Source organism: Emys orbicularis, chromosome 3 (genome assembly GCF_028017835.1).
Source record: "Emys orbicularis isolate rEmyOrb1 chromosome 3, rEmyOrb1.hap1, whole genome shotgun sequence".
Lineage (NCBI taxonomy): Eukaryota > Metazoa > Chordata > Testudines > Emydidae > Emys > Emys orbicularis.
In genome coordinates, this window is record NC_088685.1 from 208,178,870 (window position 1) to 208,205,387 (window position 26,518).

At 41.0% G+C, this 26,518-nt stretch overlaps 1 protein-coding gene across 1 annotated transcript in view; it reads left to right on the forward strand.

The window, feature by feature from the left end:
* The window catches only part of TMX4 (thioredoxin related transmembrane protein 4), a 52,283-nt gene extending 32,038 nt beyond the window's left edge, over window positions 1-20,245 (forward strand). Inside the window, exons 6-8 of the mRNA XM_065402163.1 lie at window positions 4,452-4,553; window positions 17,088-17,151; window positions 19,938-20,245. Of these exons, the coding sequence (XP_065258235.1) occupies window positions 4,452-4,553; window positions 17,088-17,151; window positions 19,938-20,245 (474 nt within the window). The remainder of the gene's footprint in view (window positions 1-4,451; window positions 4,554-17,087; window positions 17,152-19,937) is intronic.
* The last annotated feature ends 6,273 nt before the right edge of the window (window positions 20,246-26,518 follow it).

Here is a 26,518-nt window from a genome sequence, read left to right on the forward strand (position 1 = left end):
CCGCGTCCGCAGGTTCGGCCGATCGCGGCTCCCAGTGGCCGCGGTTCACTGCTCCAGGCCAATGGGAGCTGCAGGAAGCGGCGCGGGCCGAGGGACGTACTGGCTGCTGCTTCCAGCAGCTCCCATTGGCCTGGAGCAGCGAACTGCGGCCACTGGGAGCCGCGATCGGCCAGACCTGCGGACGCGGCAGGTAAACAAACCGGCCCGGCCCGCCAGGGGCTTTCCCTGCACAAACGGCGGAACAAGTTTGGGAACCACTGCTCTAGATGATTCTCTTCTTAATATTTATATTTTAGGCATGGATAGGTGAGATTCTGTGGCCTGCAGTGTTCAGGAGATCAGACTAGATGATCATGATAGTCCCTTCTAACCTTAAAGTTTGAGTCTATGAGACTGCTTTGTCTTTGGAGGGTCTTGTGTTGGCCCTCTGCACCATGGCCAAAAAGAATTACTTTATACATGAGCTTATTTTAGTGTCATATCTTTCTCTAATCATACAAAGCTGGGAGTATCACTTCCATATAACCCAAGTTGAACCCAAGTTCAAATTTAGAATTTCTTGTCCTTTTTTCTGTTGTAACTTATAGCCTTTTTTATAACCATTTAAACTTATCCCATTATTACTAACCCATTTCATACTCTCTGGCTGTCCCATACTGTGTTTTCTCCATTTCTGTAATGCCCTTATTAAAATAAGGTGGTCAGAAGTAAGCGCAACATTCTAAATGTAGCCTCAGTAATTTTTATGTTGCTAGAATAATTCCCTTTTATTTGTCAGAATAAGCATTTAAACATTCCAGAATTGTACTGTCTTTCACAAGGGTATCACACACTCTGTCCCCTTAATCCATCAGCTGCTGTGTACTTCTAGTATTTGACCTGTTGTGGATATAGTGGCCTTTTGCTGCTTTGTCCCTCAGTTCATTGCCTTAGATTTGTTTATACTGAATACACAGCTTATCTGTCAAGTGCTCCTAGTCTGTCAGTCATTCTGAGGAGGGTTGCGTTTTCTTTATTGGATTCCAACCCTTATTAATATTTCAGCAGTAAATTCTATAAATCTACTTCATATGCCTGTCTTGCATTCTTATTTCTACAGGTAAAAAACCTTGAAAAAGAAAATAGAAATGAATTTGAAATTACAGTAGTGACACTGTTGTTAATGTTGGAAATAGTTTTCTAGCATATGCCTATCTTAGACTTCCATCTTTCTAGGGTCATTAAAAACAAATGTTTTCCACCTAGAATTTCTCATGCTTGGTGTCTAGCCAGAGAAATGTTTTTCTTAAGATTACGTTACTTAAATCTGACTTCTTATAGGTGCAGATTTGAATAATGAGATTCTTCACTTCTGGAGAAGTCTTAACATTTATTTTTGGAATATCTCCTCTGAACTGATTTAGTTTAGAAACTTTGAATGTGTCCTCAGTTGTCCTCAGTTCAGAGGAGTACCTTTAAGTGCTTTTAGGAACTGGGTGGCTCATTTTACTTATTCACTATAGGCCAAATTCCCTGACTGAAGGTTCAATATAAAAGTTGTAGAATCTGGTCTTATGAAATTTTAAACGTTCAGACATCTTTTTAATCTAGGATAGTGTAGTATGGGGCTACGTTTTAAGGCTGTTCAGAAGCGGCAACCCTGAAGAAGGCAGCTGCCTGCTGGAGTGAAAGGTTTTATGAGGTCACATGACATCTCTAATTTGTAATCTTCAATGGTTGCTGTTTGGCTTCTGGGTGGAGATTAAAGCGTGTTTTGACCTAGGAAGCTCTAAATGGTCTGTGACCTGTCTGCTTCACAACTGCCAATACTGTCACAACTGCCATTATTGGGGATGTTCAAACTATAGTCTCCTTGATGTAACGGATGGAGCTGTACCAAGGTGTCCTCCATGATGAGGGCCCCATACCTTCGGATTTCATCCCCTCACCTACGTCCTGGGTCATTCTGAAATGGCCTGAATTTGTTGATGTTCAAGGCATGTCCATCTGTTGGGCCTTTGAGGAGGAGAATTATATATGGGTTAGATGTGTAGGGGTAGGATTTAAGGCATTGTGGGAATTTTGTGCTGGATTTGAAGTTTTGAAGACTCTGGGTTATTTGCAAATTGGTGAAGTTGTTTGGGATATGGGTGATAACTTTTGTAATGCTGAATAATGACAAGGGGTCCAGAGTCTTGGATGGACACCCTTTTATGTCCTAGACAGTGTTTTTTAAAAATAAATTTTTAGGCTTGTTTGAATGTAGTCTTGGAAAATATAAATTAAATGATAGAAAACTGCACAGATCATTCATAGTCCTTCCCACAGCCATCCCCATACCTCAGCTATGTTCCTAACTCCTCTTTCTGATCAGCCCTTGGATGCCACAGTGCCCATTTTTAGTTCTTGCTTCTGTCCACTGGCATCTACCTAAATAACTTTAACCACAAAGGACAGTGGGGTGGAATCTTCACACAACCAGCTCCCCAGAGGCTCTTCCCCAATAGAGCTACTAGGAGAAATTCTGAGCCCCTGCCATCTCTACCTCCCCCACCAATTTGGTATGTGAGTAAGGAAGTGGCAAACTCTTAAGCCCTGTGCATGGGTGGGAAGGCAGGTGATGGCAGATGGGAATATTGCTTAAAGAGCACCCTTTAGAAGATGGGATGGCAGAATCCAGTGCACAAATACACATACATCGAGCACTCAGAAACACGAGTCTTTCCTCCCTGTGAGTCTAATGCACATGGTATTATGAACAAACCAGGTTTTTTCTAAAAGGTTGAAGATAACAGAATCCTTGATTTCCCTAAGTCCCATGGTACTTGCTTTCTATTAATCAAGCAAAACTAGGTTGATCAGAGTGCTCTAACAAGCATGCAGTTGTAATGAAGTACAGAACTGCTCATAAGTGTGTCACTAGAGCACAAGCAGTGGGCTTCAGCTTCCTTTGAAGGAGAGGTCACATATACCAGATTAATTTACGACCCCTAAAGAAGGGAGGCAGAAAAGTGGGCTTCGCAGCAAATTAAAAGAGTGAACTGAAGGGATGGGAGGCTGAGCAGCTGAATTCCACGAAGGTAGGTTGAGCTACTCTTTAGTTGTGCCCTGGGATGGAATAGTGAATGGCATAGCTTATTGCTCCTTCTCATTCCTTTCTTAGTTGGTGCAAATCTTTTCTATGCCATTTTACAGGAGGGCACTTTTAAGATTCAGTGGTTAAATGACTTGCACACTGTTGTGCATCAGTGCATTGTACAAGTTGAATTGGACACTTGGATGGATAACAAGAATATCCAAAGTTTATGGAATATTTTTTTTTTAAAAAAAAGAGAGGTTTCAGAAGGAATATAAAACCTTTTATTTCCTGCATTAAAGCCAGTCTAAACTATAAGGGATTAGGAGGAGGCTTTCTCTTGAGGACTGTAGATTATCCTACATCTATGTATTATAAGGTTTCGTTTACCTTCCTCTGAAGTACTGCTGCCAACCAGTGTTTGAGACAGGGTAATGACTATGGGTCTGAAGCACTATGGCAGTTCTTATGTTGATTAGAAATTGGGGTAGAAGTCCCCTGAATTGTAAATGTCCTTGTGATGCTAATTGCTGCAGGACTATGCGCAGATCACATAATGAAGTTTATTTGTTTTACTAGGGCCCCTAACATTGCTAACACTGATGGATCTGCATGATAGTGCTGAGCACAGGGATCAGATCATTAGGATAATCTGAAGCCTTAAATTTGTTAATATTGTCCTCTTGCTACCTGGTTTCTGAGCAAAAGTAGATGTCACAGGACTGTGCGCTACAAGAGCTAGGGAAGAGAGTGAAAGAGATTCAAGTCAGTAATGTGAAGATCACTATATGTAATTATTTCCTTATGACATGGCTTTCTTTTCTTTAATATAAAGCATTAGGTTTACCCTTAAAAAGTGCATGCACAACTTGAGTACATATTTTTGCTCATATGCCCTCTTACAAATGTAGGCCCTGTCTCTGTCCCTTCCAGTATGATGAGTGGAGTGTGGAAATTGCATTGTAAATTAGTGATGGAGCCAATATGAAATTTCAATTCAGGAAGATTTGATGTTGTAGCACTAGTCACTGCAAGTATTACAGGAAGGAAAAATTGTAGTTTCCTTCCTGAAACAGCTTTTACATGTAGAATTATTAAATAAGAAAAACAAATGGTTTGATTTTATCACTATGATTTTATCATATGTCTTCTAAGAATTACAGTATCGGTAGGCTTAAGTATAGTGTGGAAGAGCATGAGGGCAAAGGGGGAAGATTCTTTTAATGTAAATAGTGGCTGTTGCATGAAAGGTCTCAACTGGGAATTAACTTGAGAAGAACAGTTTACAGAATGGGTGGTGGCTTCAGAATAAATAATTAGCCTTCTTTTCTTACAGCGCAGAGTACTAAGTATATGTAATATGAGCATATTAAATCTGTTTTTTTCCCTTTTGCAGCAAATTCACAGTTACTTCACAGGCACTCTTGGAATTCATGTCTGGGGTTCTTATGCAATCTTCATTTTATCCACCCTGTTGATTGGCCTGATCCTGGGTTTGGTAAGAAAGCATATTACATTTTAATTTTCCTCTTTACAGCCAAATGTGAACTCATTGCTTTAAAAATTATCTAGAGATTTTGCTTTACAGTAATTGCTGAAAAAGAAACAGGAAGGGTATTTTATTTTTAATGAAGGGCTACAAGGTGGCTCTTTTGTAATACTTAAAATTAAATGTTTGTTTTAATGTGTACATAGTATATATAATGGCTCTAAACTGTCTTCATAGGGCTGCAGAGAAGAAAACATGTCCCATTAATGGCTGTATCTACTGTCACAGTAAGACCTTGATACTAAATAGCATCAAGATACTTCTGTGACTATTCCTCACCTCTGTGTGTTGGTAGCAGCTGTTTTGTGGGATACTCCACAAACTGACCTCACCCCCTGCATCCAAACTTGCTGTATGGGTGGAATAAGAGGCACCCTGCCACCAGCCCCTGAACTAGCTCCCATTCCCTAAATTGGTCGCATTCGTGAACATGATGCTACTGTCCTGTTACCTGGTATGATGAGGTACTAGCTTTAAAGTTTTACAGTAGGTGGAGATCAGACCTCTGCCTACTCAGGCTTGGTCTCCCCTATAGAGTTAGGTTGAAGTAAGGCAGTTTACGTTGACCTAACTATGTCAGCGTCTACACTACAGCCTGCTCCCGCCAATGTAAGTGCCCTACTACACTGAAATAATAACTCCACGAGAGGCATAGGACTTATGTCGGTATAGTTAGGGCAATGTTGGTGTAGACTCTGGGTTACTTACTGCTGGAGCCGTGAAATTGACGAGAAAGGCTGATAGGTTCCCTGCTGAGAACCCTGGGCCTGGCTCACAGCTCGGGCTGTCACCCCGTGGTGCCTGTGTGGCTCCAACTAGAGCCTGGCTGCCCCCCGGGCTCCTAGCTACCTGCTCCCAGTGGGCTGCTGCCCTGACTCCCCTCTCCCCGCTGGGAGCCCTGCTGCCCCGTGGGGAGCCCTACTTTCCCCGGCTCTCTGATCCCAGTCAGGCTGCTGCCCGGGCATCCTGCTCCCAGCCCAGCTGCTGGGTGCTGAAAGCCCAGGCTCCCAGCTCCGCAGGGAGTGCTGGTAGGCGTTGTGCTGTGAAATTGAGCCTGCATGGGGCTCATAGCTGGGGCTGTCACCCCAGGGTGGATGGGGGGCTCCAGCTGTGAGCCCCGCATGCCTGTCAGCGCCTCACACTGCCCCATTGCAGTCGGTGCAAGTGTTCCTGGTGAGAATGTGCTCCACTGGCAGGAGAAGGGTAGTGTGGACACCACCAGCCGATTGAATTACTGCGGTGGCTGTAGGTCAACCTAAATTAAGTCGACCTCATATGTAGTTCAGCAACTAACCCTTGAAACAGAGACCATTGGTTAAGTATTTCCCAGGAGCTAGTATCTCATAGCAGGCTATGGAGAATGCCTGGTATGACAGCGAAGCTAACATTACTCTCCTACCATGGTTATAGTTGCTTCCTATTACTGTTGATGTATATCTGGAGAACAAAAGTATAAGCACCTGTATTTACACCCATTCAATCATTCCTTGCTTAGCACTCCTCCCTCTCTCCTCCCGTTGCTGCATTCACTACACATGTACACACTGCATTCCCGTAGGTGGTGCTCTGAGCTAGCTTATTTCCTTCTCTCGTAAGTGAACAGCCAAGTATTTCTCACGTTTTTAAGGATCCTAGTTAAGTTACAGAATGGATGTGAGTTTAAAGTTTACCGCTTACAAATATACTTACCTTTTAAACAAAAATCCTTTAAAATTAGTTCCTCTAGCTGCAATGTTTTGAATTCATTTACCCTGCTGATGGCATCCCTAACATCAGAAAACTCTACTGTAAGCAAAGCTTTCTTAGGGCACATTCCCACTCTGGGTAACAGAGCCCAAACTTCAGCTTGAGCCGAAATGTCTATACAGCTGTGGTTAGCACCACAGTGTGCGACTCGTGAGCCGGAGTCTGTAAACCTGGGCTCTGATACTTGCCACTGCAGCGTTTGTGTGTGTGTGCAGTGTAGACATACCCTTCGAGCCCTGCGTCGCGCACTCATTACTCAGACAATGCTCAGTGGAAGATTGGCTTGAATGAGGGGAGTTGAGTGGAGGCCTTATGTGACCACAGTCAGCAGCAGTAACGTGAGGATCAGGAAGTGGGTTATACTAGTTAAACAAGGAGGCCAGTCTTCAGATATCTTGTTTTAAAATGTAAACAGATTAGTTATTTTTTTTTAACTCTAGTCTTCCCCACCATATTTTGTCAGCCTCTTTTCCTTAGCCTCTCAAACTTGCAATCTTTGACTTTTCTTTGTCCTTCTCACCCCTAGGGTTTTGCCAAATCAGTCACTTATACATAATCTTCAAAATCCGCTCCTTCCTCTGCATCCATCTTGCTAAAACTCTTGTCCGTGCCTACGTCATCTCTTGCCTAAACTGTTGCAACTTTTTCCATTCCATTCTCCGTAGTTGCAGTTCATGCAACACACTTCCTTGCCATTAGCTCTGATCTTGGTCCTATGTTTGAGTTCCTTCACAGTGCTCCCATCTCATTCGAACGTCTCTTCCTCAGATCCAAGGCTCTTCATGACGGTGCTTTTCTGCAGGGCTTTGGAGCTGTGCTCCGGGGCCGCTCCGGCTCCAGGCAAAAACCTGCAGCTCCACGCTCCAGCTCCGGACTCCGCTCCAAAGCCCTGCTTTTTTGTGTACCACTGATTTTCTCTCAAGACGTCTCTTTACACTCCGCTTGCCTTGCCAATCCCAATTATATAATTTTAGAATGTATTACATTTTTAAACTAGTCTGCATGTATGTTCTCTTACTGGTTTAAATGTTGCTGTATTGTTCGGCTTTCTCAAAAGCTAAGTGACAGAAGATGCAACAATACTGAATTAGAACAGGATAGATTGTTCACAATTTGAGAGCTGTTTTTTTCCCCTCTACCGTTTTCCTGTTTAGAGGTTTAGTTTATTTCCCAGTTCTCTACTCTGAGAGAGGAAGTTATGGGGGTAATCTTAGTTGTCTTGGTTATTTGACAAACCAAACAAAGATTTGCAAAGAAGTGATAGACATTTTTAATTGTTTTTAGCTCTTTTAATACTGTTTCAAAATGTAATGATCTCATAAATAGCAGTTTATTAAATAATCAAGCTCTTCTGTTCTGTAAGTTGTCGTGTAATCACACACCTCTTCCCTACTTTAAAAAGGAATCACTGATCTTGTGTGTGACCATCTTGCAACACTTGTAGAACCTACAAACACTTTCCTCCCTTCCATTCCTGTTGCAGATTTAAATATTATCCATTCTAGAGCAGAGCCTTCTTTTGGCTTCAGTAATTATCTTAGGCAGGGATCAGGGCTCATTGGTTAAATCAGGTTAGTTTTTTCTTTGACCTTTTTGTCTTCGTGGATGGAGTAAAAATATTCTTTTAAATTGACTAAAATTAAGTTCACCTCTACCCCAATATAACGCTGTCCTCGGGAGCCAAAAAATCTTACCGCGTTATAGGTGAAACCGCGTTATATCGAACTTGCTTTGATCCGCCGGAGTGCGCAGCCCTGCCCCCCCGGAGCACCGCTTTACCGCGTTGTATCCAAATTTGTCGTGTTATATCGGGGTAGAGGTGTAGTAGTTAATACCTTCACAGGATGTACCATTATATTGAAAGTTTCCATGTTTACAGGTAAATATTTTGTTCTTTTCCATATCCATCTGATTCAGTTTTTCTGTGGAAAAGATTGTGTATAGTAGGTGGAATGGAGATATATGTAGCATTGGCGTGCTTGCAGTGCCAGTATCTACCCATACTGTTGCTCAAAAACCAGAAACAGTGAAAAATAATCTTATACTAATGATCAGTTATAGTGAAAGCATAAGGTCACTTTGATGCACTCTGTGATGTTATAATTCATTAAATTTCAAGGTTTGACTTTTGGTCTTTTTTGTGGGGGGAGGGAACCTAGCTTGAAAGAGGCTTTCTGTAATTTTATTGTGTATGAAGATGTTTGCTTTTAAGAGTGGTTCATAATTTCTGTTTTGATATTTTAGTCAATATTAAAACTTAATTTCCCACCGTTTCCTCCATGTGTTCCATCCTGGTTTGAGTCCCCCTTGGTGAATCAAAATCAAGCATCTGTGACTTTGCCATCTGTTTTCACTGAGCAAAACTGACACCCAAGAGTATTCTGAAATCCCCAGATGGTCTCAGAACTACAGTTGCTGAAAAAAGTACTTACAGTAGAGACTTGTACAACATTGGTAACATACCTGTATGCTGAGGAGCAGATTCTAGAGCCTCTTGTGATAACTGGGTATTCATGTTCACCTTAATTGTGAGCTCAACTGTAAAAAGTATGTGAAAGTTCATAAGATGTCACAATAACCTATAATGACAAATATTGGTGGGAAAAGGGAGACAGACTGAATTAGTCCAAACAAAAAGGCCTAGTGATATAACTCAAGGACTGTGTTAAGATCTTGCCTGGAAATGAGAAAATGTAAGACCAGAAATTAATCAAAATCGGTGTGTTGGATTATAAGGCCTAATTGGTGGACAAAAGAATGAGGGGATGGGCTGTTCCACCCACCATTCCCTTTTGGGGTATCTCCTGGGACCCCGGCCTTTGTCATCCTGATCCTGAGAGATGTCCTGCCCAGACCAAGCCAGAGAGAGGAACCCAGATGACATTGCCACCTCTACTGGACCCAGCTGAATCCCAAACAACATCTAGGATGAAATGGGATTGGATTTTAACAGTAACAGCTCTAGCCCATCTTAACTAATTTATTCGCTTTTCTCCAAAAAGACAGTTATTTTACCAACTTTGGTATCATCTAAGGGACTGTCAAACAAGGGTGTTTTTCTTCTAAAAACTCTCTCCAGATAAAGGGAAAGGGAGCGAGGGATGTTGTTAAAATGAAAGCCTTACTTAGTACTTTACATTACCAATGCTTTAACTGCCTTTCCTTCTTTTCTTTATCTTTAATAAAAGGTTAAAAAGATTTTTAATAGTGTGTTTGCCATGGTACTAAGCAGGCCAAGGTCTCTGTATACCAAACCCTGAACCTTGTTTAACACTGCTCAGTGTTAGACAGTGACCGGGTTATGTTACACCTTTGGCTCATATATTCCATCTAAATTAATACAAGCCTTTGCAATTCTTCAGCAATGGAAAGAGACCATATAAAACTGCCTTAACTGGACAGCTGAGGATTCACCTGTCCTCCCCAAGATGGAGTAGCCATCATACATACTCACCTCACAGCCCCTGGCATGGGGAGTGTGGCTGGAGTAGGAGGCATGGCTGTAGTGTTGTTGTTGTACTCCAGTGACCCACTGGCATAATAAGCTTCGTGCCAAGCCGCATCGGAGCTGTTCTAACTTGTAGCAGGGGCTGAACTAGATCCCTGTCTGGCCTAAGAGATAGTTTAAAGTCACCTTTTGGGCCTTCCCCTTAGGTCCTGAGCACAGATTGCTGGGATTGGGATTGAATAAAGGGCCCTGAGAATTTGATTATAAACAGAGCAGTAATTGTATCGAAGCGGTGTATGTACAGTACAGACCCGTTTACGCGCGAATCCGCTTAACGTGCGGTAGCGCCATGCCTCCCAGTGCTACCTATTTAACACGTGAGACTCGTTAACACGTGGTACAGGAACATGCTATGTAGCGCTACAGATTTGCTCACTAACTCACTGACATAGAAATCGACAGGAAGCGCGGAGCGGAAATGTGTTGTACGTCTTTACCGCCGACGAGGGGGAGGGAAAGGGACAGCGCTTTAAGGACGGTCCTCAGCTGCGGCAGTGCTTTAAGGATCCTCAAAACGCTGCTGCGGCAAAGGACCGTTGTTAAAGCGCTTTAACGTTGCTGCCCCTTTCCCTTCCCTTCCCTCCCCCCCCCCGTCGGCGGCCCTGCCGATAGGGACTGTACTAGCAGGGCTGCTGACGGTGGAGGCAAAAAGGGCAGGGACATTAAAGCACTGCCGTGGCAGTGCTTTAAGGATGGTCCTTTGCCGCGGCAGCGCTGGGCCACCGCGGCAAAGGACCCTGCAGCGCTTTAAGATCCCTGCCCCTTTTGCCCCTCTCGGCTGCCGACGGGCGGGGTCGGCGATTTAAAAGGGCCTGGGGCTTCAGATGCCGCTACCGCAGCAGTGGCGTCCAGAGCCCCGAGCCCCTTAAATCGCCATGGGAACCCCGGGCGGCGTGGACCAGGCAGCCTGGAAGGGCTGGCTGAGGGATGTTGACCCCTAGCCCCACCCCTTCCGCTCGAGGCCCTGCGCCTTCCAGGGGCCAGAGCCGCCCCCACCCCATAAGTGTCCCGAGTTACTTTCACCCCTGTGTAGTAGTAATAATGTTTTTATTAGATTACACATTTGAATTTATATTCTTGCAAAGCGCTGTTAACAGATAGGCCTGCAGTATTTGGGATGCTGTGAGTACGTATGTAATCCTAGATAATTATACATGTGTATATATAGATATCTTAAGATATTTCAGCATGGCCCTCTTAACCCGCGGTCCGTTAACACACGGTCGTGACGGCTTGACTCCTAACATCCGCGCGTAAACGGGTCTGTACTGTATTGTGTGTTTCTCTATCCTTCAATATTTACAGCACATTGGGGGCACCAGTGTATAACTGTGCAAAGATGAGTGTCCTGTATTATAATTTTTATAACATTTAGATGTCTGCATGTTCTTCTAAGTACTAAATGCACCCTTGCTAAATGGATGGGAATCAATTGGGTGTTTTTATGAGATTCACAGCTAGCAAGAAACAGAATACATTTATTACCCCAAAATGGATGAAGATGAAAAGTTTCAGCTGGTGGATCATTTGTTTGCCATTACTTCTAGAAAAACGGTATTTTGTGACTGACTGGAAGATCTGTTTCTTGAAATATATTGTACCATTTTCTTGTTTTTCTTTTTCTACCCTTTATATATAAAATTTTGGTTTTAGCACTTACATGGTGCACTTTGCAAGAAGTGATAAGATGATGTTTGCATTTTAAGTCACAACTTACTTCGACAGCAAAGCCTTGTTTAAAAAAACAAAAAACAAAAACCCATAGCAGGAGGTGAAAATATTCTATGCAAAAATAACTTGGATAATTATCCAGTGGATAGAAAAACTTCATAGACATTGCAAATAAATAAACCCCCCAAGCCAGCTCTTTAATGTAAAGAGCCTCACTTATTAAATGGCAATTGTTGGACATTCCTTTTTCTCCTATCCTAAGGCATTTCAACATGCCATACATAAAGGAAGCAAGAGGAAAGGAACTGTCAGTATAAATACCCTGGCTCCAGCCACTTCCCTTCAGCATTTTTTAGCTTCTTTAGAATGAAAACATGGAATTCTCACTCATTCCTCAACTTTGAACAAATATTGTTTCATACTTTTTACTGTGAATCTTGGGGGGGGGGGGAAGAGATCATTTAGATAAAGGAAGAGGTTGAGGGGGGAAAAGAGGTTAAAAAGAAAAACATTTAGCTTGAGAATCACCACTGACGCTGCAGCTTCCCAGCAAAAAGAGGACAACTGTCTGAGTCATGACCCTACTGTTTGTGTTCCTTTCATGGAACATGGATTAAAGTCTCATGCTGAGATTCACTGTAGGCTTGGACACGCGGCTTGCCTTGTATACTAACTTTACATCTCTTCTACCTCCAGAAAACTTACTGAAATAATCACTGAGAAAGCACTGCAATGATTTGATTGTGGGAACCTCCATTGATGTTGCACTTGACATCTTGTCTGAGGCGAACATGCCATTGCCCTTGCAATGTAGCCACAATAATTAAGTAAGTTCTCGAGGCCTTTCAGCGGTGCATCAACATCATTCAGGAGCCTTCTCAGTGCATGTTTGCCATCCAAAAATAGCAAAGAACAATTAGCGATTGTCATAAAAACTGAGTAGCAAAGCAGTGAATTTGATAAAAACGTTGCAACCGTCATTTCTGCTAACTTGGCCTTCAGTGTAGCACAAAATGAGTAATTTAAAGACATAACTGAAGTGTTTCTTACTGGATATACTTCTCCAGACAGATTTAAGCTTGTAAATCCACTGCTAGATACTGCTAGTGAAGAAATAAAGGGAAAATGAAAGGATTAAATTTATCAACACGGCATTATTGTAAGATGGTTGTTGAACGGAGAAATATGTTCCCGCTTACTGCTATTTATTCTGAGTCTGAAAAGTAACTTGCAGAATATTGTATCAAAATTGCTGATTGTAGCCCAGGAATGCAGAGAAGTATAAGGAGGTCTTTGCTCACACAACAAAAAGAAAATGAGAAAGTTGGTAGCTTCTTTGATGCAAGCAACCTAAACTTTTAGTGTGTTCAACATGCTACTCAAACCTCTTTGAGGAAAAAGTAACATTAAACACTGCCCTCTACAGCACATTGTGGAAGTTAGAAGCGTCTTTGGCCACCACCCATTATTGGCTTATTGAAAGAGGAGGATAAATACCGCAGCATCCCAGGGATAGGAATCTCAGGAAGTTGTCTGTTTGCATCCCATTCCCATAAATATGCACTGAGCAGGTCTTTGATGAAAACATAACCTGCATTTTACACCCAGCCTTTCCACAGAGAAGCAATGAATTTACAAAAGCAACTGAAGACCTGAAGAAGAGCTCTGTGTACCTTGAAAGCTTGTCTCTTTCACCGACAGAAGTTGGTCCAATAAAAGATATTACCTCATCTGCCTTGTCTTTGTAATATCCTGGGACCAACAGGGTGACAACAACACTGCAAAAAGCAACTGAAAGATGTTTGTGAGGGAGTTGACAGATTACAGGCTGATACGACTGTTACCTTGTCAGTGGAAATGTGGCTTGATTCACCAAGAGCCTTCATCTCCTGAGATGACAAGTTTCTGTGTCTTTAGTCCCTCTTCCAGCTCTGAAGCTCATATGTCTATTAGATTCCTTTGCAGGATAATAGTGGTGCACCATGTAACCGGCAAATGGAACAGTCATGCTGCTTACAGCTTATACCAGTGTGCCAGTTACTCCTGGGGGGATTCTGCGGGACTGCACGCCTGGAGAAAATGTCCCCTCTCCCCCATAGATTTCCTGCAGAAAACAGCAGGGAAGCCGCGTGGGGATGGGGAGCGACCATGGGCGCAGTTTTTTTGGGGGGGACTGCCCCCCCCAAACAGAGGCAAGGCATGGGGGGGGCACATGGGGTTACATGCCACTGCCCCCACTCATTCCGCAAGCACAGAGCTACCCAGCCGAAGGAGTTTTGTGTCTGGGCTCTGCTGACTCTGGGTCTAGTGCCAGTCGTGCTCCCCGTGTGTGTGCTGGGAGCCTTCCTCTTTTCTATTCTGTGCAACAGTGGCGCATAGGGACAGGGCCCCGGGGTGTTTCTAGGGCAGGCCCAGCCCTTGCACTGAGTCAGGGTCAGGTGCAGCCTCACTGCCGAGTCCCTATACCGGGGAGGTGGGGGCTTCAGGGGGATCTCCCACCTCAATGCAGCCGGTGGCTTGTGCTCCCCGCTGCCATGCTGGAGCCACATTCATTTATTGACAAATAACATTTGGAGAATTTTAAATTTTTGGTGCAGAATTCCCTCAGGAGTAAGGCCTGTAGATTTGCCAAGGCATTGTGTCTCTATCTACACATGCACACATTTCATTCTTGAATGAAGATTTCTTGCCCGAAGTGTCCAAATGTCTGCTAATAGCAGATGATGATCCACTTTGTTGCCTTTAAAAATGTTACCCTAGGTAATTGAGGACCCTTAGTCTCGCTGGAAGTCAATAGGATTTAGCCTCCTAAGTCATTTAGGTGCTCTTGAAAATTTTACTCTTTTTAAAGGTTTAAGGTTTGCTTTTTCAACAAGTTCTTGATTTTTATTTTAACAGGGTTTAAAGGCCTGTCTACTCTAGGTAATTTCTTATCCATTTTTCTGCACTGGTGTTAATAATGTAAGCACTCAGGTAGATGTGATGTAGGTGTCTTTTGATATTGTCCTGTGGTGTAGATGCACCCCCAGCATCTTGGGCTTATCACTAATTGTTCATAGCTACTATTTCTGCTGTTTGGTATTTCATAGAGGAATGTGCCTTTTTGTTCAGATCACTTTCCTGTGTTTTTTTTCCCTCCAGAACTTAATGATTTGCGCAGTTCAATAAGCACACTTATTTTCCCTCAATGGGACCAACTTTATGTTTAAATGTGGTATTTTATGGGTTGTCTTTTTAAGACTCTGGTAAAGGCAGCCTTTCATTTTCTTTCTGCCCAAATAGCCTTCTTAAGTAGAGCTGGTCATGAATTTTTCCACAAAACGTTTTTCTGTTAGGCAGATTTGTCAAAACCCAAACTCTTCAATGGAAAGTCAATTTTGATGGATTTCCCATGTCAAAATTTTTTTGTAAAGTTTCAGAATTGTCAAAACATCCGGTTCGGCATTTTCTAAATGAAAAGGCTGCTTTTTTGGTTTGAAATGACTTATTACATAAGAACGGCCGTACTGGATCAGACCAAAGGTCCATCCAGCCCAGTATCCTGACTACCGACAGTGGCCAGTGCCAGGTGCCCCAGAGGGAGTGAACCTAACTGGTAATGATCAAGTGATCTCTCCTGCCATCCATCTCCATCCTCTGACAAACAGAGGCTAGGGACACCATTCCTTACCCATCCTGGCTAATAGCCATTAATGGACTTAACCTCCATGAATTTATCCAGTTCTCTTTTAAACTCTGTTATAGTCCTAGCCTTCACAACCTCCTCAGGCAAGGAGTTCCACAAATTGACTGTGCGCTGTGTGAAGAACTTCCTTTTATTTGTTTTAAACCTGCTGCCCATTAATGCAAAGTTAATATACAGTAAAACATTTTTAACAAGTCAAAATCTAAACAAAACATTTCCAAATTGTGGAAACAAGATGTTTAGATTGACCAAAATAGATTTTTTTTCGAGATTATCAGTTCACAAACATTTGAGATTTTGACTGTCCTGATATGGGACAAGAAAATGTTTTGAAATCTCAAGTTTTCTTGGTACAGGAAAATCATTTCCTGTCCAGCTCTATTTAAGTTGTGATCTCTATTGGAAGAGGGGAGATATTGGACCATCTCACCTACAAGTGTTTTGCATAAACTTCAGGTTTCTTGCACACTTTTCATCTCAATGTTGGCAGCACATGAGTTTTCTATTTCTCTCTGAACTATTTACTTCAGTGCACAGAAGAAATTCTATAACGTAGATGTTAAGGAGACTATCCATGCTAAATCCAATTTGATTAAGCTTCTCTGTAAGTCTCTCAGACTTTGTTACATGGAAAAAATGTTGTTTTTAATTCGCTTTTTAAAAGCCACTGTTGTTCAGTGGATAGAAGGCAATAAGACCTGTTAATAGACACTCAAAAAGAATGATGGTTTTTAGGAAGGGAGGATCCGCTTCAAGGCTTGATACAGACGTGTCTGCTGTGTAGTTCTCTGTTCAGTCATTTACTGTGAACAGCCGGACCTGCTGTTGTCCTTTGAGGTTGTAGTTTTTCTAGGTTGCTATTTAGGGTCAGATTAACTCTCATTTTTTGCATTGGTCTACTATCTACTTGCTTGTACTGGAATTATTGTAGCATGAGAGAAGCTGAGCATACAGCAATGGAAAGCTAGTAACTTTGTCAGCACCATCTCCTATTCTGCTTCCTCCCTTCCTGTGTATTTAGTATTAAGGTTTCCCAGTCTTTGTCCTCTTTATAAATTAAGGCAAGGGGCTTAAGCGTGGATATTTATACCGCCAGTCACTGGTTGTTTTTTGTGCTCTGCTTCTTGGTAAGTGAGGCTATTGGAATTCTTATTGTAGGATAGGAGAAGACGAAAATGACCCATAGAATTATTTGTAAGTAGTAATTCCTTTCTGAAAGAGGTTTAACAACAGCTACCATAAGCGGAACCAATCTGAGCCTGGCCACTGCCATTTTTCCCCCTCTGCTTTTGAAGAAATTCATCTGTTGCATTTGCCACTTTACCTTTGTGTAGATATTTGTCAGTAACCAGATGCGGAGTAATACAAATTCCAAATATTGAAATAATCCTTTACTTGATATTAAGGGTATATTTATATTTATAAATGGTTAATAAATGATTAATACATGTTCTAAGCATGTTAGATATGAGTAGAATGTGTTATAGGTGGCTATAAGCAACCCTGCTGATGGCTAATTGTTAGATTGTAAAAAAGTAACAGTTTATTAAAATGGACTAATCATTTATTAACCTTTTATAAACATTCTTAATACAAAGTGTGACCCCTTTCCTAATGTAAAATTAATCAATTATATAGAAAAAACATTAGAGCTATGCCCCTGCACTGTGGAGGACCAGCACAGCCATGACTTAGTCAGGTTGGTGCTGTCTTCTTCAAAAAGTCTTCTCATTAAACGTTCACCAGTTACATTTACTGTAAGCTCATAAACCCAGTTCAGTGGTGCAAATGGACTGATATATTGCAGGGGCTGCGAGATAAGAAATGCATCCTGGTTAAGTCACTGAATTACATTTTTTCTTCTTCTACTCAGATATTGGTTTTGATTGCAGACTGCCTTTGCCCTTCCAAGCCTAGGTACAGAGAAGAAGCATCCGGTAAGCACTCGATATGCCATGGATATTCTATTTTTGGAATGATTTATGCCCACTAATGTACATCGGTTTTTGTTTTTTTTTCATGATAAAGCTTTCCTCTAAGATTCATTGATGGCAGCTGACTAATCCTGACAACAGGCAATTCCTTCATGGATGTCTGACATGTATTTGCTGTTGTAAACAATACTGTGATTTTCATGTCCTTCCATCTGAGGAACTCAAAGCACTTCGTAAACACCAAAGAGTTTAGCCTTGTAACAGCCTTATTAGGAACAGTAGTAGTAATCCCATTTTACAGACACACAAACTGAGGCTAAAAAACATCCCAAATCAATCAGGAAATCTGTGTTAGACCCAGAAATAGAAATAGTTCTGCTGATTCCCAGTTTTATGCTTATCCACAAAATTGTCTAATTTAAAGGTACAAGCAGTCTTGCTCTCTAACAGGATTTTTCCAGTTCCTAATGCACATTCTGTATACAGGCAGACATTACACACTACACTTTGGATCCACGTGAACCTCCCTCTGCAACACTTAAGTGGAAGTTATGGTCACATATGGACTACAGGATTGGGTATTGTGATGATTAAAGTCACAAAAGGTGTAAAAAAGTTGGCGTAAAGTAGTTTTATAGTAGTTGATTACTTCCGTATCCAGTATGCCCAGTTTACAAGTTGGGAAGTTTTCTGCCTCTTATCTCATTACCAGAACTAAATATTTTGCTGTCGTATCTTAGCTGACACTTTTTTATTGATGCTTAGGAGAGTTCATCTCAATCGTCGCTGCTAAAATAGAAGGAGAATATTCTTTTTTTTGCGGGGGGTGGGGGGACGGCTCTGCAAAGGAGACAGATGTACCTCAAAACATACTTGGCACAGATTTGCTGTGTAAGATGTCCTGAAAGGCATACAGTGAGTCCATGGTGGAAGGACGACTAGAACTAAGGAGTTTCTGGCTCCAAGTCCCTGGGACAAGCCAGTAGACCAAGCTGCCTCTTACGGCACAAAGTGCACCTTTAATAATCTAATATTATTTCATTATCTTTGTCTGTAGTCTCAGCACATTTAAGGCCGAATTATCCCCTCCAGTATATTTAGATAGCTCCATTACTTTAATGGAAAGCAGTATGTGCATCTGAGGGTTGAAACTGGCCTTTCGAAAGGTTCAGAAACTTTTATACAGTAGATTCCACTTAATAGCAGCCCAGATATCTGGTTAATAGCAATATTTTGCTGGGAACCAATCCTGTCCCAGTGACTTTAATGTTAATGGGATTTGGATATTGGCAACGGGCATGCTGCTTATTAAGAACATTTTTGGTTGAAGAAAGGACCCAGTTGCAGGCAGGTTTGCAGGGCTGTAGCCAGGGAAGGAAGTGCTGGGACATGTCTTTCCTGGCTGCAACCCTGCAAACTTGCCTGTGGCCAGTGCTCAGCACTTCCTTTGGGGCTGCAGCCCCGCAAACTTGCCTGTGCACAGGGACCCCAGAGGAGATAAGGGGCTATGACCTGGGAGGGAGGGAGGCTGTGGGCAGGACAGTAGCACGCAGGGGGGCTGCTGCATGATACCTCTCCCTGGGCTCTCTGGGCTGTCCCTTGCCGGAGGGCTGCACCCAGGGAAGGAAGTGCTGGGATGTGCCGGCCCCCAGAGAGTGCAGGGGGAGGTACCGTGCAGCACTGTGGGCCTGCTGCACACCCTACTCCCTGTAGAAGGCCCCAGCATCTGGGATGCAGCCCCTCTCCCCTCTGCTTCCCTGCCCAGCACTTCCTTCCCTGGTTGCAGCCTTGCAAACCTGCCTTCCACTTATTGACAAATGCCAGATAATAGCAACTTTTTGCTGGCAACTGAGGGGTTGCTAATAAGTGGAATCTACTGTATATGATTTATAAAGAAGACAGTCCTGCTACCTTGTCAGTGTGAAGATTCTTACAGGAAGGTTCCACTCTACAAAAGTAATGGTGGTAGCAGTGGGCGCAAAGCAAAAATCTCAGTCCCCAATGAATATTTAATCATTAATGGTGTCTAGGTCTAAGTTTGATTCTGGAGCACCATATTCCATGAATCTTATCTTGACGTAGTTGTACTGATACCTGGAGGTAAAGACATTGATTTGTATATATGTATATGATTTATGGAATCATAAATATCTCTGTAATGTTTGTTGGTAGGTTTTTGCGTTTGGTTCAGTAGTATTGAAAATAATGAACTGGGTGTCTCAACTGCATCATTTAAAGTGATACTGCCAAGTAATTAGGTCCCACTTTGGCCAAATTTAAAACTTGTGGAGAATATACTTCATGTAATATTAAGACATTCATCACTCTGAGAAACAATGGGAATAGTATATTTATGACGGATTTACACAAATATGTGATTTTTGTGTTTGCTAGATTGGCTCTGTAGCTGCAATTACCTAACAAAAAGCTGCTTATGTTCCTGCTAACACTTTTAGGATGATGGTGGACATTCAAAGAACTAAATAAAATTGAGCTACTGTTCACTTGTAATCCATTAGGCACAAAATGAAAACAAATATTTTCCTAATAATAAGACAGACCAATTATAGGAGGATGGAAATTATACCTAGGTTTGAGAGTACAGAGAAACAGAGTAAAATAATAAAATGAGAAGATGATGATGCTACATTAGAATTACATCAAGGATTTTTTCATAAAGAATATTTTGCAATTTTTGCACTCTTGGGGTAGTGTAATAACTAGAAAAGAGGCTTTAGCAGATGAGTTGTCCTATGATTTAAACATTTTCAATTTGTATTTTGTTTCAGTAGAGTTGATTGAAAGGGAGAATGCAGAGCTTACAGCAGTAGAAGAGGTGGAAGAAACTGAAGAGTTTTCAGCAAATGAGTTAGAAGAGGCTGCAGAGGAAAAGGAGGACATTTCAGATGGGGAAGATGGAGCCAAATCAAGTGAAGAGGCCAATTCAAGTGAGGATGGCTCAGAAGAGGACTCTGCCGTTGATGAAGGATCAGGGACAGAAGAGACAGAAGACATCTGTGAACCACAGCCAACTGATTCGGAGACCCAAAGCTCAGTAAGGCAACGTAAAAGCCAGGTGGCTGACAATGGACTATAGTTTCCTTGGTGTTTTCCATAAACTCGGACCAAAGAAATATCTGGGGCCCTTCTGGTCTGCAGCTGAAGCCAAACACTTGATTTGTAATTTGTGTTTACGTAAAACAAAACCTCTGCTCTGCATCAGTTGGCTTCTTTCTTCTTTCTTTTTTCTAAGCCAATGTTTGCTCATAGACTTTCATTTTTATAAGCACGCCTTTATATATTATGTTAGCCATGACAATCAAAATCATAAGTATGATTTGATCTGCTTAGAGACTTAAGGAGTGGGGGACATGACCACGGGGATGAAAGACTTGGTAATGAGATGCTGCTTGTTCATGCTTGTGCTCCTTTGTAGACACTGCTCTAAGCAAGATGAGGCAAGAGAATTTGAATTCACAAACCTCAAGAAGTAACTTAGCAGGAGTCTTGATTTCCTTTTCTTTCTGTCTGAATATGTTCCTTAAATGCCATAAGACCATCAGGCACATCATAAAACAGCAGACAGAGGCATCTGAATGGTCTTCCATTAAAACAACTTTGTGTTTGGCGATTTTGCGTTCATCAACTCAGCTGAAGCACCTTCATTATGTTGCTTTTTTTTCTGCTGAATCGTTATTTTGAAACTATACCATAATATTATAACAGTGACTAGTTTTATTCTGTGCTTGAAGAGCACCCAAAGCTTCTCAACTGTTGATTATTCAAAGGTATAGTGCACAAGTCAGGCTTATATCAGCTGGTGATTTTAATCATTTAAGGGGTTTAGATCACCAAAAACCTTCGGCTATGGAACATAAACAACTAGATGCTTAAAATGACATTTTTGAACCTTGGTGGTTGAAAGGGAAATGATTTAGTGAGAGCAAGGAATTTTTGCCAAAGTGTAGCCTTTTTCCTTTAAGATGTTGCAGTGAGAAGTAATTGTGTCTAAGACAGTAAATGCCATATTTCTCACTAGTACAAGCTAGTCATATACAAAGAACTTCAGTATTATTTTTTTGCTGTTTCCAGCCCAGAGTAGTTGGCAGTCAGAACTGCTTTAGTAATATTAACTGAAAAACCACTTATAGTTTCACCTCTAGTGTGCTGGCTTTAATGACGGAAGTAGTGGGAAAAACACATCAGGAAATGAAAGAAATAGTTTTTGGTTACACGGCTATCTTTTGACTACATAGACATGCATCTTTCAAATTGCACAAAGTGGAAATGGCTCATTAGCTAATCTGCTGACAACACCTCCTGCTGTCGAGTTTATTCAAGAAATCCGCATTTTATTCATTTTAATTGGCATGACTTATATTAAGAATTTTTTTAAATAACCACATCCCATTAAGTGAATGAATATCTGAAGGATAATCCTGTACATTCCCACTTTGGCAGCATGCTGATCCAAATTGCACAATAAGAAGCAGAAAGGTTGTTTCCATCCTTCGTACTGCATATTTAATTACCATATTGCATAAACCCGGCCATCTAGCATTAGTCTCTTCATTTCCTTTTGTGAGAAAAAGGAGTATTCTGTGAGATTAATATGGTTGCCCCCTGGTGTTAGAAAAGGGATATTACCAGTGCACAAAGGTGATTTCTTGGAGACAATCAGTCTTGACAGGGCCAGTTTATATCTGTCTTGGGAGTTGTTTTACTGTTAATGCGAAGATTTTATTTAGCAGAAAGCAATCTAACTTACTGTCTCGCTGTTTTTTAAATGTTTCCAAATGTACAACATTTGTTAATCTAGTATAAATCCTACAGTCATAGGGCCTGATTCTGGTCTGTTGTACAAGTGTAAAGCAGGTGTAACGTCACTGAACTCTTGAGCATAAAGGAGATCAGAATTGGGGCAGTACTTCCTTCTGCATATACTCAGATATTTAGACTGTTCATACGGCCATGAAGATTAGACTCTTTTCTCCAGCCCTCTGGATTATAGATAGATGCAGCGAAAGTTCTTAAATAGATATGATGGAAATTAAATTGTTGCAATGCACTAAAATGAGAACAGATGGCTTGGCTTGCCTGGACACAGTCCCCTAAACTTTCAGAAGTGGTGCTAAGCTGTGCAGCTGAGGTCCATTGTCTTTAAAGCGATACAGTCAATGTAAAACATTACCTTTTGCCTACATCGGTTGCAAGATTACTGTAAATGGAAAAGATTGGGGAGAGAAAAACCATGGTCGTGCATTTAACAGAACTGTATACTCTATTTCACGATTTCCTCTATGTAGTCAGTTTTCCTTGTGTGTGTCGGTAATTCATACAGCGAGATTCCTATTTCCCCAATATTTTAAGAATAGGAAAATGAAATATTAAAATCACCAAAACTGGCTAGGACAAGCAGACCAAGTGTCATATCTTCAGTGACCTGACTAGGATTCAAGTTGATGACATCTTCAATGAGTCATGGATTTAAAACTCTGCTTGACCCTGAAAATATATGGGATTGTGTCCATCAGGAATTCATTGAAAACATTGACTTGTGTTGTATAAAAAGAAAAGGGCATTTCCTACAGAGTAGAGTCCTGAGTTGTTCCCAAAAAAGGTTTGGAGGGAGAGAAATGTCCATATTAAAAATGTCAAAAAGTGATGGCAAAGATTTTAAAAAAGTAAGAGCTTAAAGTTGGCCTTATAAAGTCTTCTTGAGGCATCTAAATTAGAGGCCTAATTTTCAAAAGTACAGAGCACCTAGCACCTCTTAGTGACTTCAGTGCAGGATGCTAGGTGTATAGCCTTTAAAAAATCTTCCTCTAGCTTAGCTGCCTAAGAATTAAGTGAGGAGTAACTTTATAGGCACCTGTTTTTGAAAAGCTTGACATCCCGGTGTTGAAAAATCTGTTAATCTTGCAAAGAGTTACACCTCGGTCTGCATTAACTAAGAGATCTTAACAAATTATATAACAAGCTTATTGCCATACAAGACGCAGGGATTACAAGATGTCCTGAGAAACAGCAAAACTTTAATTACATAAGCTAATTTCTGGAGTCCCTTCTGTTCAAGTAACTCCCATTGAAGTCAAGGAGCGTGTCACATGTTGTTTCAGGTTTGGGCTGTAGAAAGTGTTCAGTGAAAACCGAAGTCTAAAGAAGACATGAAATCTCAGTTCTGTTGTAGATGAAGGTACATAAAGCAAGTGAGACTCGTGCCTGAACAGCAGATCTTTAGGCACGTAGCAAATGGCAGCTGTTCATCTCCCCCCTAGTTACGTTTTGTGTGAATCTGACATTCTGTTTGAGTGATGATACATTCATTTTAAGGTGTTTCAAACATCAGGCCCCATATATGGTGGCCCCTTTATTTCCACACCCCCACTAATAAGGAAGATTAGTGCTAACTTTGGTTTGACAGTTGATCTCTTGTATTGCAAATGGAGTTGAAGTACAGTGGGTCTGAATATTGTATTTATAGAACACTTCAATTCTCAAAGTGCTGTACAGACATTAATAACACCTCAGCTTTAAGAATGTCATTTTTCTTTGTCAAATAGACTTGCAACAAAACAGTAGTGACTCTTGGCTCATGGAGGAAATCTACTGTTTGGCTTAAGTTACAGGTGGTATTAAAGGGCATTATAAAGGGCAGATTTCTCCTTAATGATTAATGTGGTAACCGTGCAATAATAGCAGTGTCAGTCCTGAATAATATACGGAGGGCTTGTACCTTTTCACTGAAAAATGTCTTCTTAACCTTAAGTCATGTTAGTATAGTACTGAAATGTTTACGTCCGTATTAGACTTGCAGTTTTAGCATCGTCTGTGTTTCTGGGTTATTTAAAGGATTAATACCTCTCATTTGTGCCAACTGAGAAGACCGTTTGTCATCTCATCACCTCCGTCCTCTGTTTTGATTCATGTTACAGAAGTAGAATTTGTCCTTGCATTTGGAATATAAACAAAATGTCTTTGAAAAGAAGCTGTTGTTCACACAATTGGCTGAAACGGTTTGAGTAAATGTAGCACCGTTAACGCTGGTAAGATCTGCTGATGGGGAGGGCAGACTTTCAAAGGGTGACTAGTGATTTTGGATTCTCAGTTTAGAGACTTACTTTTCAGAGGCTGGTGCTCGACATGTTCTGGAAATCAGACCCCCTGAAAGTGTCACAACATGAGCATCCAAAAAGTGAGGCATCCACAAACCAACAAGTCAGTCTTGAAATGTTAAGGCTACATTTCTAAAGAGGGCACAAATGAAGCTTTGCCTTTTCTACTTATGCTTCCGATAAAGTTTCAAGTGAAATACTAACCTGTGTAAATCTTCAACTATAATTACTCTGTTGGACAACATTTTTTGTTACATGGCTTTTTCATGGAAATGTTATGCAAAATTACTTTTGATACTAAAAAATTCTGCGAATTTAAGCCATGGGTATTTGTACTGGAATTCCATATAAATTTTTTTATTTATGATCTGGTTGTGGCTAGTTTTTATTTTTCAGCACAATTACATTTGATTGAAGAATCACACTGTGTCTCAAGGTTGATTTGTAAATAGTTTATAAAGGATTAATAAATTAAGATGTTTTAATAAATGTTTAATCAGTTAGTTTTACAACACCTGCTGATGTTTAAAGCCATCTATAACACATAGTGGTGGTTATAACATGCTTGTAACATTTATACATCATTCTGAACCCTTTAGGTGTACCATAGATATGAAATCTGATCAATTTAATACTACATTCTACTTACAATTGTCTCTGCAAACCCAATTATGAAGTTAATAGAAGAATTTTCCTTAACCAAATTCAGGTATGGAAATAAGAGAGCCTAAGAACTAGTTGTTTTGGTAATTATTTTTAAAGCAACAGACTTTGTAATCCCAAATGGCTCAGTATATGGAGACGTAAAATTTGTTTTTATATTCAATAAGGAAACAGAATTCTTGCAATTCTCTGAAATGCTGACTGTATTTATTCACTGTGGTTGAAATTTGTAGTTTCGTGTTTTGGTATAGAGTTAAAGCTCACTCTTTGTTCATCCAAAGAGTTGCTAATATGGGCTGAAATTTCAAGTGAAAGTAAGACAGCTGATGGGTTTGTGTTCTAATCTTAATATGAAACCAGATTGCAACTAAACTTCTCTTTAAGGTTTTGCATTTTTCTAATCCAAAACACAGTGAAACATGAGATGCAAACTCTCATGCATATCAAAATATTTTCATATGCCCTTTGGGTGAAGCAGCTGAGTTTTGCTTAGCTGTCACCTTTTCACTTGCCGTAGATGAGTGATCTTTCTCTTTATATCTGGTCTGTATGTTTCTCAAATTAGACCCATGTGGCCTTTGTGAAGGGGTTTGCTATCTTAACTAAGTTTGATTTGAAGTAGGGTGACCAGATGTCCCGATTTTATAGGGACAATCCCGATTTTTGGGTCTTTTTCTTATATAGGCTCCTATTACCCTCCACCCCCTGTCCCGATTTTTCACATTTGCTGTCTGGTCACCCTAGTTTGAAGGGTCTCAAAGTCAAATGACCAGTGTGTGTGTTTGGTTATAAATCTGACATCAAACGCCTCTCCTTCATTTCCCCCCACCAATCCATGCTCCCTCCCTCTTTGACTTAATTGACTTCCAGAGAGACTTTCAAATCCAGGTATCGAGGCTAAAGCTGTCTGCATTTGCGGTTCAGTGTGAATATTTTGTACAGCTCCACGGTTTGAATCTCAACATCAAATGTTAGAATCTTGTTCTCCACTATAATAAAAATGTAGCTAGCTGCAATGCCAAAGGCCAGTGTGGAGTCAGCCTGAAAGCACTACCATCCTAGACATTAATAGGGAACTGTTACCATTTATTCAGAGTCTAAACTCTGAGCCTAAGTGAAATATCGAGGACAAAGATCTTTTCAGTTTGGTAAGTGGCTCAGTAGTGCAGGAAAGTAGGGATTTCCTCACGCTTCATCATTGCTCACCACAGCTTCTCAGGCACTCATTAAACTATCCGGGGCCCGAGAGAGAATACTTATTGAGTAACTGAAGCACTCTCAACTCTTTATCAACACTTATGAAATATTAATTCAGTATTCCCTCAGTGTTTCATTAGACAGGCCTGCTTTGTGGAATGGAGAAGGCAGTTTTTTTTTTTTAAATAACTTTTTTAGTAGCTGGTTCCTTGACTGGTATATGATTATGTGGCTTTAAAAAAATATATATATATATATAAAAAATCACAGGATCTCTTGGACAATTGGAATAGCAGATTACAAATTCCTATCAAATCCTAAATTTTCGTCTTTGGGAATTATGTGGGGGTTTTAGTGGATAAGGATTTAAACCAAGAATTATTCTGTTTGGAGAG